General features: G+C 51.0%; 1 protein-coding gene across 2 annotated transcripts in view; it reads left to right on the top strand.

The window, feature by feature from the left end:
- The first annotated feature begins 557 nt into the window (after positions 1-557).
- USP10 (ubiquitin specific peptidase 10) overlaps positions 558-19,398 on the top strand; it is a 44,602-nt gene continuing 25,761 nt past the window's right edge. The window contains exon 1 of one of the 2 annotated variants that reach the window (XM_075538015.1): positions 558-675. In XM_075538015.1, coding sequence (XP_075394130.1) covers positions 655-675 — 21 coding nt within the window. In that variant the 5' untranslated portion in view covers positions 558-654. Of the gene's footprint in view, positions 676-17,362; positions 17,409-19,398 lie in introns of those variants that run through there. The other variant, XM_075538016.1, reaches the window with a different exon arrangement.

The raw sequence follows: 19,398 nt of genomic DNA on the forward strand, positions 1-19,398 counted from the left end.
CGCCTCAGGGTTCCTTAGGCGTGTAAATAGGAACATCTGAGTGCTTACTATCCGGGCTTTACCGAGCACCGCCTTGCTTACTTTTGATTCTTTGGTACCTAGCAAAAGGTGTGGCCCAGAGTTGGGTGCATAAACTACATTTGGGCATGGGAGGAATGAGTGAATAAATGGGCGCATCAGGGGCTGGAAAGCACGGCCTCTATAGAGTCCCTGGGACCTCTTGGGGCGCAGGCCGCGACAGTGGGTCAAGAAGACCAGGGCCCCGCCGTCTAGCAGCCAGGTGGCTTCGCGGCAGGTGAGCCAAGGGCCCAACCTGGTGCTACGGCGCTGTCGTCCTCACGTGGCTGCCCTTTCTCCTTCCTGCGCCGCAGGGCCGCAGCCCGGCCCGGCTGGGTCCGGACTCAGAGTCCAGTTCTCGCGCGCGCGCACGCGGCCGCGGTGGCCAGACTGTGTGCCCGGCGGGCGCACGCCCACCTGTCGGCCGCGCAGGCGCACGGCTTGCCCGCGCCTGGCCTTCCAGTCCGCGGCGCGGCGGCTAGTGCGCAGGCGCGGCGGCGACCGCGAGTGTGTCTGTACGGGCGACAAGATGGCGGCGGCGGGGGAAGCAGCGTGAGGAGTCTGGAGGCGCGCCGAGTCCCATTGAAACGGGCCGCCATGGCACTCCCCAGCCCGCAGGTAGCGCGAGGCGGGCGGCGTCGTGCAGGGCCCCGGCGCCGGGCAGGGGGCGCAGGCGGGGGGCGATGAACGGGCGGCGGGCGCGCCCTGGCCCGGGAGCGAGCGTGCCGGGTGGGGGAGGGCGGGCGGGCGCCGGGACACGCTGCCCCGGACTAGGCCCCGAGCCGCCGCCGCCGCCTCCGCGCTCCCGCCCGCCGGGCCGCGCTCCCGGGCTCGGGGCCGGGGCTGGGCGCTGGCGGGCGGGAGCTGCGGCGCGGCGGGAACCCGGTGTGCGGGCCCTCCTAGCCCGTCAGCCGGCCGCCGGAGGCGCGGGCAATCTCAAGGCCTCCAGGGCCCCCCAGCCGGGAACCCCGAACCCCCACGGCAGCGCCCGGCCGCTCCGAGCCCTGAACTAGCTTCACGGGTTTGCGGGTGTCACACGATCCTTGCTCCCCAAGCTAGTCCTGTTCTGGATTGACGACAGGTCTGCGCGGGGCCGGGGGAGGGGGGCGGCATTGGCTTTTGAGTTCGAGGCCCCAGACCCCGAAGTGCCGTAGCAAAGAAAACTACGTGAGTCATGAGGACCCCGCTGTAACTTGGGTCTTTGGCTGAGTCTTGTCAACTCGCATTCCCTGGCGTGTCCGGTAACAGCCCCGCGGGGAAGAAAGCGAGCCAGGACCCTTCTCTCTGGGGAAGTGGCCCAGTAGAGTTCGCCTTATTCCCCCTGCCCATTCGAGTGAGGTGGCATCTCACCCGCTGATTCGTGAGCACTGAGCCCCCGAAGCTCTGGGCACACTTTTATGCGGTCTCCGTATGCTTTTGTATTGGACACGGGGCGATGCAACAAAGTAGCCGCTCTGAAAACTAGTAGCGAGTAAATCCCAACCCCGAACCTACTTTGGGTTTGTTACTATTTTGGCAATGAAGTTGCTCTAGAAGAAGTAGGCATCTTTCTGAGATTTTAATAACCGTTGCAATTAGTGTGCGTTGTGGGGTTAAGTAGGAGGAAGCTCGTTATTATTTTAAGCCAGAGTCCAGAAGGCTGTAATTTTGTTCAATCTTTGGGACTTACTTTGGTCTGTGTCCCTTCCCCCTCCACCTCCTACCCACACACTTTGTGTTCACTTACACATCTACTTGTGTAAGCTGTACAGGTTTCCCACACACAAAAGAGGCTTAGTGGTGGTGGTGGAATAATTTTTAAAACTGTATGAAACCAAGAGTTTTTTTCCTTAAGAGTATATAGCTAGTTTGCCTCTTTCTCCATTTGTGTTAATAGTTCTCAAAGCAGATAAGGATTTCTCAATGGAGCTGCCCGATGTCAAATATTTATGTAAATAGCTTATTTTCGTGGTCCAGATTATTGAGTAGGGGGGGGGTTAAGGGTCATTGTGAATTTAGGTGTAAAATGTGATCTTAAAATGAATGGCGCATGCTGAGGGGGGCATCCTTCATACCCTCTGTTTAGTAAGTCCCCATCAGAAGGCAGAGCTGATGGAAATGTTAATTAGGGTTGATAGTCTGTAAGCTAATGGCGATTTCATCCGCATTCACTGCCTCAGCATTTGTGCCGCACCTTCTTATTGCCTGTACACATCTTTAGGAAATTGGAGGGCAAAGTTGGTTGAAGGTAAATGTGGGCTTCCCGCTGGGTTTCTTCTGGTGTACTTTGTCCAAGCGTGGAGATTTTGGGAAGGAAGTAGTTTGGGTTTGAATAGTGCAATGAATGGTATGTGGTAGGATTTAATCATTGGATTTTTCTTGATTGGTCTGCCCATATGGTAAAGTCGTCTTATCCAGTAGCCCGTGTGTTCTGCATTCTACAGGTCCCATCCCCTTAAGGGACATTCATTCATTTACTGGCAACACGTGCCAAAGTGGCACGCATTGTTAACCACCCAGTGTTGGGATTAACAACACTGAGTGGTAAGGGTCCTATTTTAAAAATAAGTCATGAAGGTGACACTTGTTAAAATGTTTTCTGTCGATTACCGCCTCTCAATATTACTGGAAAGTGCTAATTTGAACCCTGTCCCCTGAACTTGAAGTGCTGAATTGCCAGTAGCTTTCGACATTTTCACAGGCTCCGAAGGATGAACTTTGACAATTGGTTGAGCTTTGATTAATGCGCACTTGGTGTCCACATGGAACTGCTTAAATGACTTGGGATAAATCATTTGAACCCGGGCCCTTATGCTTTGTACATGAAACCAGTTTTGTGATCCTAGAAGTTATGCTGCGAAGGCACAGAAATGGAGCTGCCAGCCCCCATGGTAGTTAGCTGTCACGCGGTTGGCTCTTGCCCTTCCTCCTCTGTGACAGGCTCACTCTAGTCTTTGTGTTAGTTTGTAATAATACCCAAACCAAGCCAAGCCCCACTGCTGCCTAGTCAATTCTGACTCAGAACAACCTATCGGACAGAGTACAACTGTCCCATGGGGCTTCCAAGACTGTACATCTGTCTGAGAGCAGACTGCCTCGTCTTTCTACCCCCGGGCAACGGTGGGTGGGAACAGCCTACCTTTCAGTTTGCAGTCCAACACCACCTAACCCACTGTCCACCAGGGCTCCTTGGTAATTAATGCCAAGGCCTTTCATTGCACATGGTAAAGTTTGTAACTTATAGCAGAGTGTGTCCCTGCCATTGACTGACTGTTTCTAACAGCGCTGTTATGAATTAGTATTGGCAATAATATACTGTGTTGATTGGCTTCCCTCACATAGTGAACCCAAACCCAACTCTCCACCTTCAAGTGGATTCTGACTCACAGAGACTCCATCGGACAGAGTAGAACTGTCCCTGTGGGTCTTCAAGGGTAGAAATCTTCACAGAAGCAGACTGTCATACAGGTCGCCCAAGGAGCAGCTGGTGGGTTTGAACCTTCAGATTTGTGGTTAGCAGCACAGTGCCTCACTACAGCAGCAGAATTGTGCTGATGAGGTTTTGGAGATAACCGGATTTCTTTGCATCAGCAACAGCGAAGTACTTAAACATATCCTAGGAAAAGATGATGGATACAATATGAAAAGTTTGCAGTCTGATGGGTACCTCAGTAGTCCATGAACCATGAGCAGGATGGCACCCTCCTTTTTGTGACGCCTTGGTGGGACCATTGTCTACTGAAATGACGTTGGCATTAATTGGACCCATTGGGTAGCAGGCAATGAGACAGCAGCCCGAAGTTCTTGTGTATGGAACTGACCAGGGCTCCACAGAGGGTGACTTAGAGGAGGAAAGGTTACAAAGGGAGTCCTTGTTGTTTAACCCCAAACTCAGAGCTCATGGACCTTGTGCTTTGCTCTCGATATATTAATTCAAGAAGTTAAGGTACATTATGTCACATCTATGGAATTGTGACTTCATGGTTGGTTGTTGTCATTAGTGCTTCTGACACGTAAGTGCTTCCTATTAGTGGATCTATTTTAAGCGCTGCACCAGATGTGGTGTGAGGTGCATTGAAGACATTTCTTTCCAATAGGGAAATCTCACAGGGAGAACTTACTTTGGAATTTGTCATTGGGCGGCTACTTTTTTTTTGCCACAGGAGCAGGAACCACTGTCACAAAATAGATAATCTGTTTGCAATGGGACTGCTGGCCTTGGGCCATCAGATCACTGTCCTTTGTCATGTTAGTGCTCCATCAGCCAAAGACTCATGCTTGTGCCGCAGTTTTCAGAGGGTTGACATGGTCTCTCTACAGCCATTTGTGTCAACACAAGGCTGGATTAAGAGCTCACAGGGGCAAAACGCAGATCATGGGTGTGTTTAAGGGATTTGTTTTCTGGTTCAGAAACTGGAACTTGGCCTGCTCAGCTAGGGTGCCCTCCATCGGCCAACTTTGCCTGAGCTGCCGGTCTCCTCACTACTGGAAAGAGCCTCTGTCCACCATGGCCGCACACCCAGGAGAAGGCCTGGAAGCTAGAAGCTACCAGCCCCCAGCCAGCATATCCTGCCCCTCCTGCTTCTCTGTCCTGGCTGGGTGCGTGAGGTGAAGAGCAAGTGTGGTGGTTGGGAGCCTGGGCAGAAAGGTAGCATCAGAGTGGATTAGAGGATCTTCTTCTGTGGTGCCTCCCTCAGGGCTGTGCAGAGGCTTTGGCTGAAGTTGAGCCTGGAGGGGCAGCTCGGCTCACCACAGAGGCCAAACACAACAGAGCCCTTGTGGGCCCACTCTCCAGCATGATTGTTCATGCTTCAGATTGATTCCCAGTTTTCTCCTGACCACCAACCCGAGGGCATCTCTGTAGCCTGTGATCTGTGGAGTCAGGAGTCCCAGGACTAGTACTTCAGAGAGGAGGGTCCTTCCCAGTAAGAAGGTCGTGTCTCAACTTGTGTGCCTCAGCACCCAGCTGCCCCCTTAGTGCTGTTTGGCACATCTGTGGAGGGGGGATTTTGTGTCTCCTCTGGTCCTGGTGACGGGAAGCACATTGGTGTGCGCCAGCTCTTTTCTTTTCCTGCAGAGCCGGGTCTGAGGTTGCGGAAGCCCCAAGACAGATCCAAACTCTCTCCTGAGCTGTGGCCATGTGGGGGTTGTGTGTGCCTCCCCACACACACACACACACACACACACACACACTTGGAATCAGGGCAGCAGAAGTGGGGCACCCTCACAGTCAAGCCCGTGGCCCCAGAGGTGGTCAAGTTCTGTGGGCTCCCTGAGTATACAGCTAGACTGTGGTATGGGGCGGGAGGTCTCCTACCAGGGCGAGTGGCTCTGGGATTCTTCCCTTCATCCTCCTCGCTCTTCACCAGAGGTTATCATCATTGTATGTGTCAGAAGTGCTTCTTTGTTGGAAACCGTGTCAGAGAATGCTGGATTTCTGTGTAAGGGACACTTGGCGAGCCTGGGGCCGGCTCTTTGCAGGGGCTTATCTTTGCCCTTCCCTCTGATGGATCAAGGCCTCCTTATTTAATGGTTTGTATAAATATGATGGTCCCGTTTGCCAGGAAATTTATATTTTATTATATTCATTTAAATTCAGGCAGGAGCAATTAGTTTATGAATTTATTTGATATTCCAGTAGCTCAGCAGTTCTCAACCTGTGGGTCACGACCCCTTTGGGGGTTGAGTGACCCCTTTCACAGGGGTTGCTTGATTCATAAAAGTAGCAAAATTAGTTATGAAGTAGCAACGAAAATAATTTTGTAGTTGGCGGTCACCACAACACGAGGAACTGTATGAAAGGGTCATGGCATTAGGAAGGTTGAGGACCACTGCAGTAGCTATTAAGAGGCTTTCTATCATTCCCTTGTTTTGTCCTCTGCATTTCTCTTGTTGTACACAACTTTATTCTTGGGAAGCTCAGAAACTCAGTGCCTGACTGCTGGGGAAGAGATGAGCCACCACCTCAGCAGACAGGCTTGGCATATGGGTCCTCCTGAGGCTGAATGGACTTGGGGCAGCTAACAAGGACAAGCTCAAACCCAAACTCATTGCCCTTGAGTCGATGTTGACTCTAGTGACCCTGTAGGACAGGAAAGAACTACCCCCGTGGGTTTCCGAGACTGTCACTCGTCAACAGAGCAGACAGCCCATCTCCTGGGGAGTGGCTGGTAGCTTCAAACTGTGGGCTGTGTAGTCAACAGTGACCTGGAAACCCCTCTGCCACCAGGGCCCCTGTAACACCAGGACTCGAAGCAGAGGAACAGAGCAGGCGCTGGCAGGCAGAGTCTGTCCACCCCACTTCTCTCTGCAGCTGCCAGCCGCCCCTTGCGATGGCACTGCACGACTGAGGGAGGCTCTGGGAGGAAACAGGCATATTGGAAAACTAAGTTTAATTTTGGTCCATATACATAAATCTACAAAGATCTTGGAGATGCCTGCCCCGTGTGTAAAAAACTCCTCTTGGTACTTTAGCAAGAACCCTCCGGAGGTGGCTTCCAAGACCGTGTGTGTGTTTTGAGACCTCAAGGAGGTCTTCTGGAGAGCAGGTTGCTGAGCAAGGAAACACAGATTTGGCATAAACATTGAGGGAAGACTGCAGCAAGAAGCTCTGGTGGCACAGTGGGGGACACACTGGGCTGCCAATTGCTAGGTCCGCTCCCTGGGAGAACCATGGGCCTGTCTGCTGCTGTCAAGTGATTCCGCCTCCGAAACCCACAGGGGGAAGCTCTGTCTTGTCCTTTGGGGTCGCTATGAGTCAGACCCACCTGATGATGACAGTTTTTGGAGCTTTTTGCAGCTCACGTGTGCAGGAGCTGTGTGTGTGCAAACAGGGCTCAGCAGCCACTCCTCCCCAGCAGGTGGCCCAGTCTTTAAAGCAGTGCTATGTGATGGGTTCTTATCCCCCTTCCAGGTGAATAAAATGAGACCAGAGAGGTGTGGGGACTTGGCAGAGCTCATATAGCTGGCAAGTGAGTGACTGGGAACTTAAAAGCAAGTCTCTGGACTTGTGAAATTCTAGCTTTTCTACTTTGCCAAACCGCTCTTCAAGGAGAGGCTGGGGAAGGCCGAGCGCTCTCACACTCACTGTGCACCGTGTCCCCGTGTCCCCGCGTCAGTGTGGACTGTGCTCCCATGTCGCCATCATTCGAGTCTGGGTGGATGGGGGTGCATCAGTCTTTTACTGATAATGTTTTATTACAAAGTGGCACAGGCTCTTTTTAAAACGTGCAAACCAGAAGTTTTTGAAGTGAAAGGACCCGTTGTTTCTCTGTGCCCAGCTTCAGTCCCCAGTGTGGTTTACGTGGTCTCTGCTTTTCTGTGAGGACTTTGTGCTTGTCTCCCAGCACAGTGGAGTCTAACCACAGAGTCACTGAGCTGTTTGGACCTAATCTTGTTTCCCACCCACATAATTGAGGGCTTCTTGTGAGTGGTAAGGTTTCTTCTCTCTACCTGATTTGCCCGGAGTCTAGTCAATAGTCTGGAGGCCCGGGGACGAGCTTAGGAATCGCTGAGTGATAACATGTGACTCTTTGGGACCTTCAGTCCCGCCATTACAGTAGCCTCGGTGTCCATTTAGAGAGCTGTGACGCAGACTCATATATCAGGCTCAGGCACAAAATCATAGAACCCTGTGTGGAACAAGCCCCACACGACGCCCACGACGCCATCAGCGTCTCTCCCGGCCTGCCCTGCTGAACTCTGCACCCCGACTGACCACGCCTCACGGCAGCTTAGGCACCCTTACGGGACTCCAGTTACATTCCTTTGCAATGTCCTCTGAGTTTGGGGGGACAAAATCAAGGCTGCAAGGTGGGTGGGGCAAGGTCTCCTGACACAGGTCCCTTCAAACAGCTCTGGCTGCCTTCGAACAAAGCATTGTGCTGATGGGACACTTCCTCAGGACAGCTTTTCATCTTTTGAAAACTCTTCCTAGAAACCACGAAACAGTCTGTACCTGTCCAAACCTCTCAGAGTCCCACAACACAGCCCCATGTCCTTCCCGGCCGACCCCCCACCTTAGTGGAACTGTCCCAGAGACCCAGCACCGCCACTCTTTGAATAAGACAGGTGTCCCTGAGAGAACTCGTCTGCAGTTGCCCTCTGAGACACGGAGAAGACCTGCTATGTGGGATCAATAAGAGTATGTGTGCCCTGGAGTCCTCTACCCCCGACGTGTGCAGGAGCCTGTGCTGTGCTGTTTGTGTGCCCAGGTCTTGAACAGCTGTCTCCCCTAGCAGGTACCCTCGGACTTCTCTCCCTGGCAACCCAGCCCTGGAGGAAATGACCGAAGAAGCCACTCTTACTGGCTGGAGTGAGCAATGGTGAATCGGGCAGTTAGCTGGTTCCCTGTCTCCTAGGTCAGGGCCCTCTCCCCTGTGCCCCTCCCCACCTTATATTTTCTATGGAGAGACCTTGGTGACAAAGGGGACCTAACCCTAACCACAAGCTATATTTTGGGCCCCTGCTTCCCACAACTGACAGGAGGCAGAGCCAGGCCTCCCTCCACTGGTAGCACCTCGAATTCCCAGGCGCTTTTAGGCAGAAGCACATACTGTGCACTTCCTGTCTTTGGTTTTGGTGCTGGGCATTAGGAATAGAGAACTGGAAAGATCCTTACTGTGCAGGGGTGGGGGGAGGAGCAGATAACATCCATTTGAGCCTGGTAAGAACCTGCTAAGGTGTAGTCAGGACTCCCCCCACTCCCCCAAACAAAATTGGTGAATTGCTACTGTCTCAGGCAACAAGTGGTACCCAAAACAGCAAGCTTACCATTTAGGGAGGGAGACGGGGGCTTACGAGACTCACAGGAATGCCTCTCATGTTAAAATGAGATGAGGGCATATTGAGGGTTCCCCTGGAAATGATAAGTTTGCTGAGCTCCTCCATATGTGGTGGCCCTGTGGTTGGAGGGAGTTTGAGGAACTCAGAGCTGGCAGGGACTACCTGTTAGAGGAGGAGGAGCCTGGGAAGCCCCGCAGGGTGCTCAGACATGGGGGAGTGGCTGAGGGCTGGACTATCTGAGCTTGTGTTAGTCTGGGTTGGAGAAACAAATCTACAGATTCATGTATGAGAGAGTTTTATATAAAGGTTAAGTGCGCATCAAGAAAACATCCCAACCCAGTGCTGCCCAAGCCCACAAGTCCAACATTAACCCATTAACTCATGTTCAACACCAGTCCACAAAGTCCTCCTTCATCTCACAAAGCAGACACAATGACGCCGACTGCAGGAGGAAAGCTGAATCAGTGAACGAGTAAGCATCTCAGCGCTGGCAGGGGTCTCCACACAGCTGCTCCAGCACCCAGGGCTGCATCGGGGTAGGTCCATGTGGCTTCTCCTTGGGGATGTCTCTTGCAGAAGGTCAGTCTTGCAAGCTAAAGCTGGGAACTGCTAAGGCAGCTGCACCCTGGAGCGACAAAGCAAGAGACCCGAGAATTAGAAAGGCGAGGTTCACTCAGCCATTTATCCCTCCGCCCTTCAATTATTCCCATATATGTTTATCGACCAGGTTGGCACAATAAACTAACTCAGAGCTGAAGCTTTTCAGGGCCAGAAGAGAGCCACCCAGGGCAGGCCAAGTCTAAGCTGGTGGGTGGCATGGCAGAAAAGCTGAGATGGTGGTTTGGTGAGTGTAGAGGGATAGTAGAGATGGTTAGAGTCAGGAGTATGGTACCTGGTACCTTCATCCTCCAGGCAAGTCATGTTTGCAGCCTGGCCCCTGTGAGCCTCATGGTGATTGTTGCAGGTGCAGCCTGCGGGCCTTGTCAGGGACTCTGGATTCTTAGAGTACCTGCTGCTCTCCCCCCCCCACCCCCCAACACATCCTAAACCCCAGACCAAAGGGGGGGGCGGGGCAGGGCAGCGGCAAGTGGAACATTTCTTTTGGGCACACCTGAGACAGATCGATACAAAGCACAGCCCTCTCTCTCCCACCCCAAGGCCCCCGGAGTTGATGGTGTAGAGCAAGTTGGAGCACGTCAGCAGGGGACAGTTTCCCTTTAATTTTAGGAGACACCTTTAGAAACTGTCTTTTGCTTCCTGGTGGTGCTTGTAGAAAATAAAGCACTTCTGTTTCCAATACGGGGTGGAAGACTTTCTACTTCTGTGAAGAGCTGCCGGCTCAGCCCCTTTTGACTCTGGCAGGGAGCTTGGTTTGGATTGATGCAACCTCAGCACTCTGCCCCACAGCCTGGTTCCTGCCAGCCCTTGCGTAGTAAGTGTTAAACTTGGTATCACTGGGACAGTTGGCCCAGCACATAGCCGGCGAGTGGGCTCTCAGCATAGCAGCCCTATGCAGGGCATCTTTATGGGCACAGTCAACCTGCTGTTTCTCCTGCACTGCCTGTAGTTGTGGCTCGGACACCAGCTCTCTGTGCTTACAGGCACTGGGCACCCTGCTCATCCATTCCCTGCTCCATGCTGGCACACTGAGTGAGGAGGCTGGCCCTGTGCTTAGGCCTTCATGAGAAGAGGGTAAGGCAAGTTACCACGCCGATAACAATAACTCAGTCGTGCTGGGCAAACCCGTTTTCAACCCAGCTCTGCCGAGTTTGTGTGTCTATAGGTTTCTTGCTCTTCCTAGAGATCTTAATGCTCCTTTGCAGCTACCTTGTTTCAGCCCCAGGTATTGGGTGGTAGAGCTGTGGGAACAAACCCAGCCAGCTGAAGAAGCCATACCTGGGGCTTCCTGGAAGTCCCTCAGAAGGAGGAGAGCTTCAGGATGGGGCCCCAGGGCCGGTGAAGTTTATAAACTGCCCAGCTGGTGATTCCCCTTCAACCTTTGTCCAGCACTTGCTGAGTGTCAGGCAGACCTGCCCTGTTCAGTTTCAGCAACTTTAAATCTTTACAGGAGCAGACAACCTCACATTCTCACGAGGGATGACTGGTGGGTTCAAACCCTGGACCTTGTGGTTAATAATCCAGCACGAAACCACTGTACCATTAGTCTCCTTGGACTTGTGTTTCCCATGCTCACTGGTCATTTTTCTGTGCAAAAGGCTAACAAAACAAGCCCCATGTCTTTAGTGTGAACAGCTGTGTCCAGGAGCCCTGTGAGTGACTAGGGTTCTGCTCTGAGCAAGGAGAGGACACGGCCCCCACAGCAGGAGTGTGTGCAGACAGGCGTGTCCTCAAATCCTAATAAATGGGAAGTAAAGGTGACCGGCTCCCCAAACTAGAGCCAGCGCAGTGAAGGAGAAGAAGGGGTCCAGGGCTGGGCTGACTGGTCAGCTGCTTCACTTTCTCATGCTCTGGTGAAGTCAGAGGTGGCTGAACACACATGTGCCTGTACCGTTGGCAGAAAGAACTAGACCACTTGGCTGTGTTTGGGAATTTTGGGGCCCTGGCAGGTTTGCTGATGATGAGAGCTAGCTGGAGTTTCCAGAGTGGCTGGTGTTCCCAAGTTCAGGAGGTACGCCAGCCTCCGTGCAGACTTCCTAAGGGTCTGTGTTTGTGTTCTCTTCAGGCACATTTTCCAGCCAGTTCTGACAAGCCCCGGTGTAGGGCTTCAGGTGGTGGCATTGTGTCCTGTTCCCCCCACCACGAGGGAATTGTGCCGTCAGATGACAGCTGCCGTTCCGAGCAATGCCTCACCACCCCTCTCCAGGGTTCCATAGACAACAGCAGTGGTTCTCAACCTTCTTACTGCCACGGGACCCTTTAATACAGTTCCTTGTGTTGTGGTGACCCCCCCCCCCCAACCATAAATTTATTTTCATTTCTACTTCATAACTGTAATTTTGCTGTTATGAATCGGTCGACCCCTATCCCCTATGCAAGGGTCGTGACCTACAGGATGAGAACTGCTCCTGAGCACTGTTGGGGTCCTGGCCTTGGGAGTGTGTTGGCCCGGTCAGAGCACGTGCAGGCTCCTTAGTTGTCACCCGCTCTGGAGTGATGGACATTTGTCCCAGCTGAGAAGGCTCAGGCTGTTTGGGGGGAAGCAGTATGGGAGGGGGACATTTCTGTCCTCACTGCTGCCTTCTGTTTCCTTCTGATTGATTACCTAGCTTTGACTTGCACCTTTGTTAATCGTCAGTAAGTCTTTAAAAGCTCTTTAAAATGTTCCCATTAAAAAAGTAACAGCTTGGTATGTTCACAATAGTGGCTCTTCCTACAGGGTGAATAGTCACCCCCCCCCAGGAATAAACAAACAAACAAAAGCACAGCCATTGATGATGACTTCCCTCAGCAGTATATCTCTGTAGGGCAGCCATCCTCAAACTACAGCATGCTGGCCACATGTGGCCCGCCCGGTGTTTTTGCCCCGTTTATTTTTTTTACTTCAAAATAAGATATGTGCAGTGTGCATATGAATTTGTTCATAATTTTGTTTTTTAACTATCATCCGGCCCTCCAACAGGTCTGTTTAATAAGTGTGAGGACCCCTGCTGTAGGGCTTCCAAGACTGAATCTACAGGAGCAGAAAGCTCCTGGTCTTTGTCCCGAGGAGCGGCTGGTGGGTTTGAACCTCCCATCTTGCAGTTAGCAGCCTAGTGCTTACTCGGCAGCCCACTAGGGCTCTGCTATCAGATTACAACTCATTTCCAGTTAGTTCTTGTAGAAATTCTGACTTTCAGTTCAGGGCAGAGCTAGGTGGAGACAACTCTTCTTGTCCCCCTCCTGCCTGAGCCTACCATCTCTCCCTCCCCACCTCCACTGCACTCCAGGTGAGGGCACTGCAGGCTGCTGCCCCGCCCTGTTGGGTAGCTGCTTGGGTGGACATCCATCCGACTTCCCAGGTACTCCTGCCCGAGCCCTCCTGGTTGTCCTTACATGGGGACCACACAGTGCAAAGATAGGGCAAGGACTGTCTCCATTTTGGCTGGGAAAGCAAATTGGAGTGACACAGTTAAGGTTTTTGGAGAATACATTTCACCCAATTAGAGGGTGGGGTGTGTGCGTTTTTCTCAGCAGATCTTTCGGGGAAAGTGGCATTAAGAAAGGAAACCAAAAAATGCGGAGCCGATACCAAGGGCTCAAGTAGAAAATGTTTTGAAAAGGATGATGGCGACAACTGTACAAACATGCTTGACACAAAGGGTGTATGTATGGATTGTGATAAGAGCTGTAAGAGCTCCCAATAAAATTACTTTTTAAAAAAAGAAACAGTGACACTCCCTGCCCCCTGGATTTGTAGCTCCCTGCTAGCCCATTTACATGTTTTTCTTTCCATCCTAGAACTGATACAGCTTTTAACTTCTCAACCATTGTAAGTAACTGGTTTTCATTTACAGCCGAACAACCCATGGAGGAGAACATTCGTCCCTTGAAATTGGGGCAAGGAGAGGCTCTGCTTCCCAGCTAATGGAAGTGCTTCTGCTTCTGGTTCCGGCAGCCCCAGATTTCCCAAGATAGCGAGGGAGTGAGGGGGAAGTCATTAATGGGGTCAGGCGTCTATCCTCATGAATGCCATCTTAAAGCGAAGCTCTTGTGTGGCCAAGCACGCTTCCTGCTGTCAAGTGGCTCAGGAACCAAGCTTCTGTTGATCTGCTTCCAGCATATTCCAGTAAGCAAGAAGTCCCCGGAGCAGATGTGCTTACTGGTCTGTGCCTGCATCGGAGGAAATTCCTTTTGATTCGTGTTCTGGACCTTGCTTGTCTTTGCGTAGGGTGGAGTTAGTAAAAGCCAGGGACCTCAGGCTGATCCCAGCAGATGGTAGTGGCGATGCCGAGATGAGATGGAGGCTTGAGGAAGGAAGGCGTGACAACTAACTAACCAACCAACCACCCAACCCACCCACAGTTGGGTCAAGCGGATTCTGACTCAGAGCAGAACTGCCCTCAAAGGGCTGCCAACCTGTGCCCTCTACAGAAGCATCTTTCTCTCGTTGGGATGGCTGGTGGGTTTGAACCCTGATCATTAGTGAGCAATGGACTGCTTTACCATTGAGACTCCTTTCACTCCCTGCCCTTGAGTCAGTAATGACTCACAATGAGCCTGTAAGACAGGGTAGAACGGCCCCTGTAGGTTTTTAAGACCCCATAACAGGAGTTGAAAGCCTCTTTCTCCTTCACAGTGGCAGGTTTTGAACTGCTGGTCTTGCGGTTACCAGCCCAACACATTACCTACCCACTATGTGTCACCAGGGTCCCTTAACAGGTAGCAGAATTGAAAACGGTACTGTGTATTATTTTTGGATGTTTCTGGTGAGGCTCTTGTTTCAATGGCATTGAGACTGGTGTGGGTTTTTTTCCATGAGCGCCTTTGGAAATCTCAGTGCAGCATTCCCACCGCTGTACCGAGCTCAGGGCCTCCTGGTACTGCTCTGGTGATGCTGACCGCAACCTACCCACCTTCCTGGGTTGTCATCTCTGACAACAAAGGTGCCGTTGAAGGAGCACACTTAGGGGTTTGCTAGTGCCTTGGTGGTGTTCTGGTCATGTTGTTGGGTGAGTGGTTGACTGCTGACCACAAAGCCAGAACTTCAAACACACCAGTTGCCCGGGAGGAGAAAGATGGGGCAGTCTGTCCCATAAAGGTTTACAGCCTTGAAAACCCTAAGTAATCAAAATCAACCTGATGACCATGGGTTGAGTTTTGACAGGTGTATACACTAGTCAGATACACACTAGTCATGACTTGAGAAGAACGCAGTCGAGCAAGAATATGCTCGAGTGTTTCCTCTTGTCCTGTTGCCCCCACTGCCCCCCCCCCCCCAGGTCAGCTACTAGTCTGCTTTCTGTTGCTTAGGTGGAGTATAATCTCCTTAGGAGCAGCCGCAGTCAGGCCGTGGCTAAGGGCTCAGCCACTTACTGAAAGGTTGGCAGGAGAGAACCGTGGCTGGGTGCTCCCATGAAGACGACAGCCTAGGACACCCCATGAGGCAGTTCCACCCTGCCCTCTGGGCTGCCCTGGCGGCAGGTGGGCACCATACCATCTCTGCTGCTTTCCTTCGGCAGTGTGTTTTGAGATGCATCCCCGTCTTCCTCAAGTCAGAGCGAGTGGAGGTGCCACCTCGGTCTGACTGCCACGCATAAAGCAGCTCTTTGTGCTCACTTCACCGAGATGGCTGCATGGCTCATGGTGGTACATTGTCGTGGTGGCAAAACCACTCCCCTGTCTGCCACAAATCAGGCCTTTTTTAAATTTGTCATGCAGTATTCAGAACCTTTTTTTTGGTCATGCAATCTATTCAGAACCTCTAAGTAAGAAAGCTTGAACAATCTGACCTGGTGGAATGAACTCCAAATGCATTCCAAGTCAGCATTTTGTCCTTTGAGAAGCTGATGGATGTCCAGAATGAGGTTTGTCATCCATCGACATTTCACCTTTTTAGAAATGAGGAAACCCCTTGAACGCTTGATTTACCCCCCCCCCCCCCCATAGTGCTGCCTTTGTAAGCTGTGTTCAATGTCACAACAGTTACTCTGGCATTTTACTCAAGCAGGAAATAACATTTCACACCGCACGCTATTCTCTTAAATGGGCCATCACAAAAAACGAGGTTCGTGTGAAACTGTTCATGAGAAAATTCACTGTAACCAGAGAGAACCTTCCCAGATGACGCCACTGGGTAAGGTGCACTGACTCAGAGGGTGTTGCTGGATGCTCACCTAGTGGGAAAAATGTGTATTACGAAAGCTCCACTAAGCGGAACTTTCTTTGGTTTTTGGTGGGTGGGGGGGTACCATTTGTAAGTTTCATTTCTGGGGTGGTTTGGTTCTTTTTAGTACCCCTCGTAAGTTTGGTTTTGGCTAAGCAAATTGGTGCATGTAGCTATTTAAAAAATAGAAAGTCACACTAAACTTTCCCCATTTTAAATATGTGGTTCAGTGAGTTGGGACAATTGTGTACGTTTTTGTAATCACTATCTCAACTCAGATCCATGCCACTCTTCCTGCACCCCAGTCTGTTCCTTTGCATTTGCCTGGCACCGCAACCTCGAAACTCCTGCCAAGGGTTTGTAAGGGGGTAGGTAGGCTGGACATGCTGTTCCCTCTTAGGGTCCTGAGCCGAGGGCTGGCCTTGCTCCTGTTTGATAGTTCAGTGCCGCTCCACATGGTGGTAGACGGAGTGGCACGCTCTCGTGTCCATGATCTTGCTCTCAGTACAGCTCAGCAATTCAGGTTAACATTTGATTGCCATTGTATAGAGTGGCTCTGACATAGGCAAGGGAGTTTAATTTTTCCTTTTAATTGTTGTGAACTGGATGAAGGTTTACAAAGCAAATCAGTTTTCCATTCAGCAGTTGGGACACATTTTGTTTCATGTCTTTGATCACAATTCCCACAGTGTAACATTCGTTCCACAATGCAACATCACTCTTTCTTTCCACCTCTTCCCACGTTTCCCTTTTCCATTCCTCCTCCCTGCCCCACCTTTCTGAACTTTGTCCTTGGGCAAATGCTGCCCTTTTGATCTCAAATGATTAATTATTCTAAGGTGTGTACTTTCTAGTGTGATTAGTCCCCTTATTAAAAAATAAACTCAAACTCACTGCCATTGAGCTGGTTCCAACTTGTGGTGACCCTGTAGGACAGAGTAGAACTACCCTTGTGGTTTTCCAAGGCTGTAATTTAAAAAAAATCATTTTATTGGAAGCTCGGACAACTCTTATCACAATCCATACACACTTCCATTGTGTCAAGCACATTTGTATATTTGTTGCCAAGGCTGTAATTTTTATAGGAACAGAAAGCCTCAGCTTTCTTTTGAGCTGCTCGTGGAGTTGAACTGTCAAACTTGCAGTTACCAGCCCTACTCATCACTCACTCTGCCACCAGAGCTCCTCATTCCTCGTTAGAGCTGTCCATTGTCTGGCTGAAAACTGAGCCCTAGGGGTGAGCTCACTTTCAAGCCTGAAGGGCAGTTAAGGACAAGAGTCTCTGGGCATCCACCAGGCCCTGTCCATCTGTAAGCATGGTCTTTTTTTTTTTTTTAATGACTTTTTTTGTTTCACCTTTCCCCCACTCTGTCTGGGACCTACTGTGATCCCTTTCAGAGAACGTTGGTTGTGGTAGCTGGGCACCGTCCAATTCTTCTGACCTCAGGATAATGGCAGCTGATGTTTGTGTGGTCCATGAGTTCAATGGAGTGATTTTTAAACTATACTTTTAAAGGGATGAGAAGGGATGACTTTTTGACAGGACTTTAATAGTTAAAGCTCACTAGCATACATGTGAATCTAAACACTGTTATTAGGGGTTGTCCAGTCAATTCTTAAGCATAAGGATGCAAGCCATGCCCAGCAGAACAAAATAGCCCCTCCTCCTCCCATCCCCACAGTTGTTCTTATGTGAGCCCATTGTTTTCAGCAGCGTGTCAATCCATCTTGTCAGAGCCATGATCTTTTCCACTGCTCCTCCTCTTTCCTCAGCATGACTGACGTGCTTCACCAGAGACTGGTCTCTCCTGACAACATGTCCAGAGTAAGTGACACTAAGTCTCACCATCCTTGCTTCTAAGGAGCATTCTGCCTGTACATCTTTCAAGGCAGATTTGCTTAGTCTGTGGTAATTTCCATATACTTTGCCAACACCAGGTTTTCTTAATTCAGTTCCCAGCTTTCATGTGCCTATGAAGCGATTGAAAATACTATGGCTTGGGTCCGGTGTACCGTATGTAGTCTTCACAGTGACAGCAGTGTTCTTCAACTCTCTAAAGAGGTCTGGTCTGTGCAGCATATCTACTCAGCCCAGTGTGCTGATCTCCTGGCTGCTCCTTCCATGAGCACCGACCGATTGTGGATCCAAGCAAGACGAAACCCTTGCCAACTTCAGTCTTTTCTACACTTACCTGCTGGCCTAGTAGTTGTAAGCATCGTGGTCTTCTTTACATTGAGTCATAATCCAAACTGAAGGCTGCAGTCCTTGAACTTCATCAGCAAGCGCTTTAATTTCCTTCTCACTTTCAGCAAGCACGGTGCGTTATTGGCATATCAGCGGTTGTTAATAAGCCTTCTGATCCCAATACCACATTCTTCCTTATATAATCTAGCTTCTCTGGTTATGTGAGCACCATACAGATTGCATACTTAGGTGAGAGTTTACAACCCTTGGTGCACACCTTTTCTGACTGTACATGGTTCTATTGGAGCAACTGCCTTTTGATCTTTGTACTAGTTCCACATGCGCACAGTGCAGTGTTACCGTAGCTGGATACTAGATTGAAATATGCTGACTTTCAAATCCTAACAAAGTCAACATGGCCTGTGGGCATGTTTGTCTCTTCTGTCTCCTACCCCTGCCCCAAGACAGTCAGCAGCACCATTCTCCCAAAGCCCAGGAGCAAGATTCCCATGTCCGTGGTAAAGCTCCTTGCAAAACCAACAGGCTTTCTTGGTGTCTGCAGCCCAACCTCTGTCCTACACTGCTTTAGTCTAGTTGCCCAGCACAGTTGGCTGTGGGGAGGTAGTGGGTGCCCATTAACATTGTTAACGCAACAAAAGCTTATTAGGTGTTGACTTTACGTAAAGCCGCCTCCAGAGAGTCCCCCATGGCTGAAATTTGAGCCGTGGCACTGGTGAGTTCATTTCCAGACTTGCAGGGTCTGGTCTCAGGGTCTGCTCCATTAGCCCATGGGGCTCATTGCTGCCTGGGCCTTTGGTTGTCGTCACACTGCTTTCCTCCGATGGGGAAAAAGCAATAACTCGATGGCTGCTGCTCACAGTCCTTTTTAAGACCCCAGTTGCTACTTCCCAAAGTAGTATGTAGAACACGGTCTTTGTGACTGTGCTAGACCAGGGGACTTTGCTGTCTCCTGAGGCTGTGGTCCTGAGCTCTGGCCAGCTGTTCATTCCCTCCAGGTGCTTGGTTCTAAGAACTTTCCATAACTTTGCCCGTGTGCTCCACTACATCCATGGGGGTTTGTAGCAAAGGTAAATACACCCTCACCAACATCCTCTGTCAAAGCTATTTATTTTCGTGGGGTACCCACGAGGGACCCCAGTACATCCAGCCATTGAGCCTCTCCTGCATTACTGCAGATGGTATGTGCACACTGTTTCCCTTGAACTCTTTCCCACGGCATTCCCATCCCACTCTGGCCCACTGTGTGTTGCCCCAACAGCCCAGTCCGTCTTGCATAGAGTGATTGGTGGGCCTGAACCACTGATAGATAGCCTGGTTCTCAGCCTGTGCTTAGCTCACAGTGCCACCAGGGCTCCTTCCCTGAGTTTATGATGATTATTACATCTCCCAGGTGAGGGTGGAAACACCTTGCACTTTACTCACTGTGACCATGGCTCTGTAGTTCACCTTGGTGTGACCTGGCTTTACTTCTACAGTCTATTGCCTGTAGAGCTGGCCTGGTAGCTGTCCAGCGGACCTGGGGAACTGATTGACCATGGGGTCTGGGTCTGCCTCGAGGCTGATGACTCCTCTTCCCATCAGCCCTCTGGGTGAGAGGAGACATTCATTT

This window comes from Tenrec ecaudatus, chromosome 18 (assembly GCF_050624435.1).
Source record: "Tenrec ecaudatus isolate mTenEca1 chromosome 18, mTenEca1.hap1, whole genome shotgun sequence".
Lineage (NCBI taxonomy): Eukaryota > Metazoa > Chordata > Mammalia > Afrosoricida > Tenrecidae > Tenrec > Tenrec ecaudatus.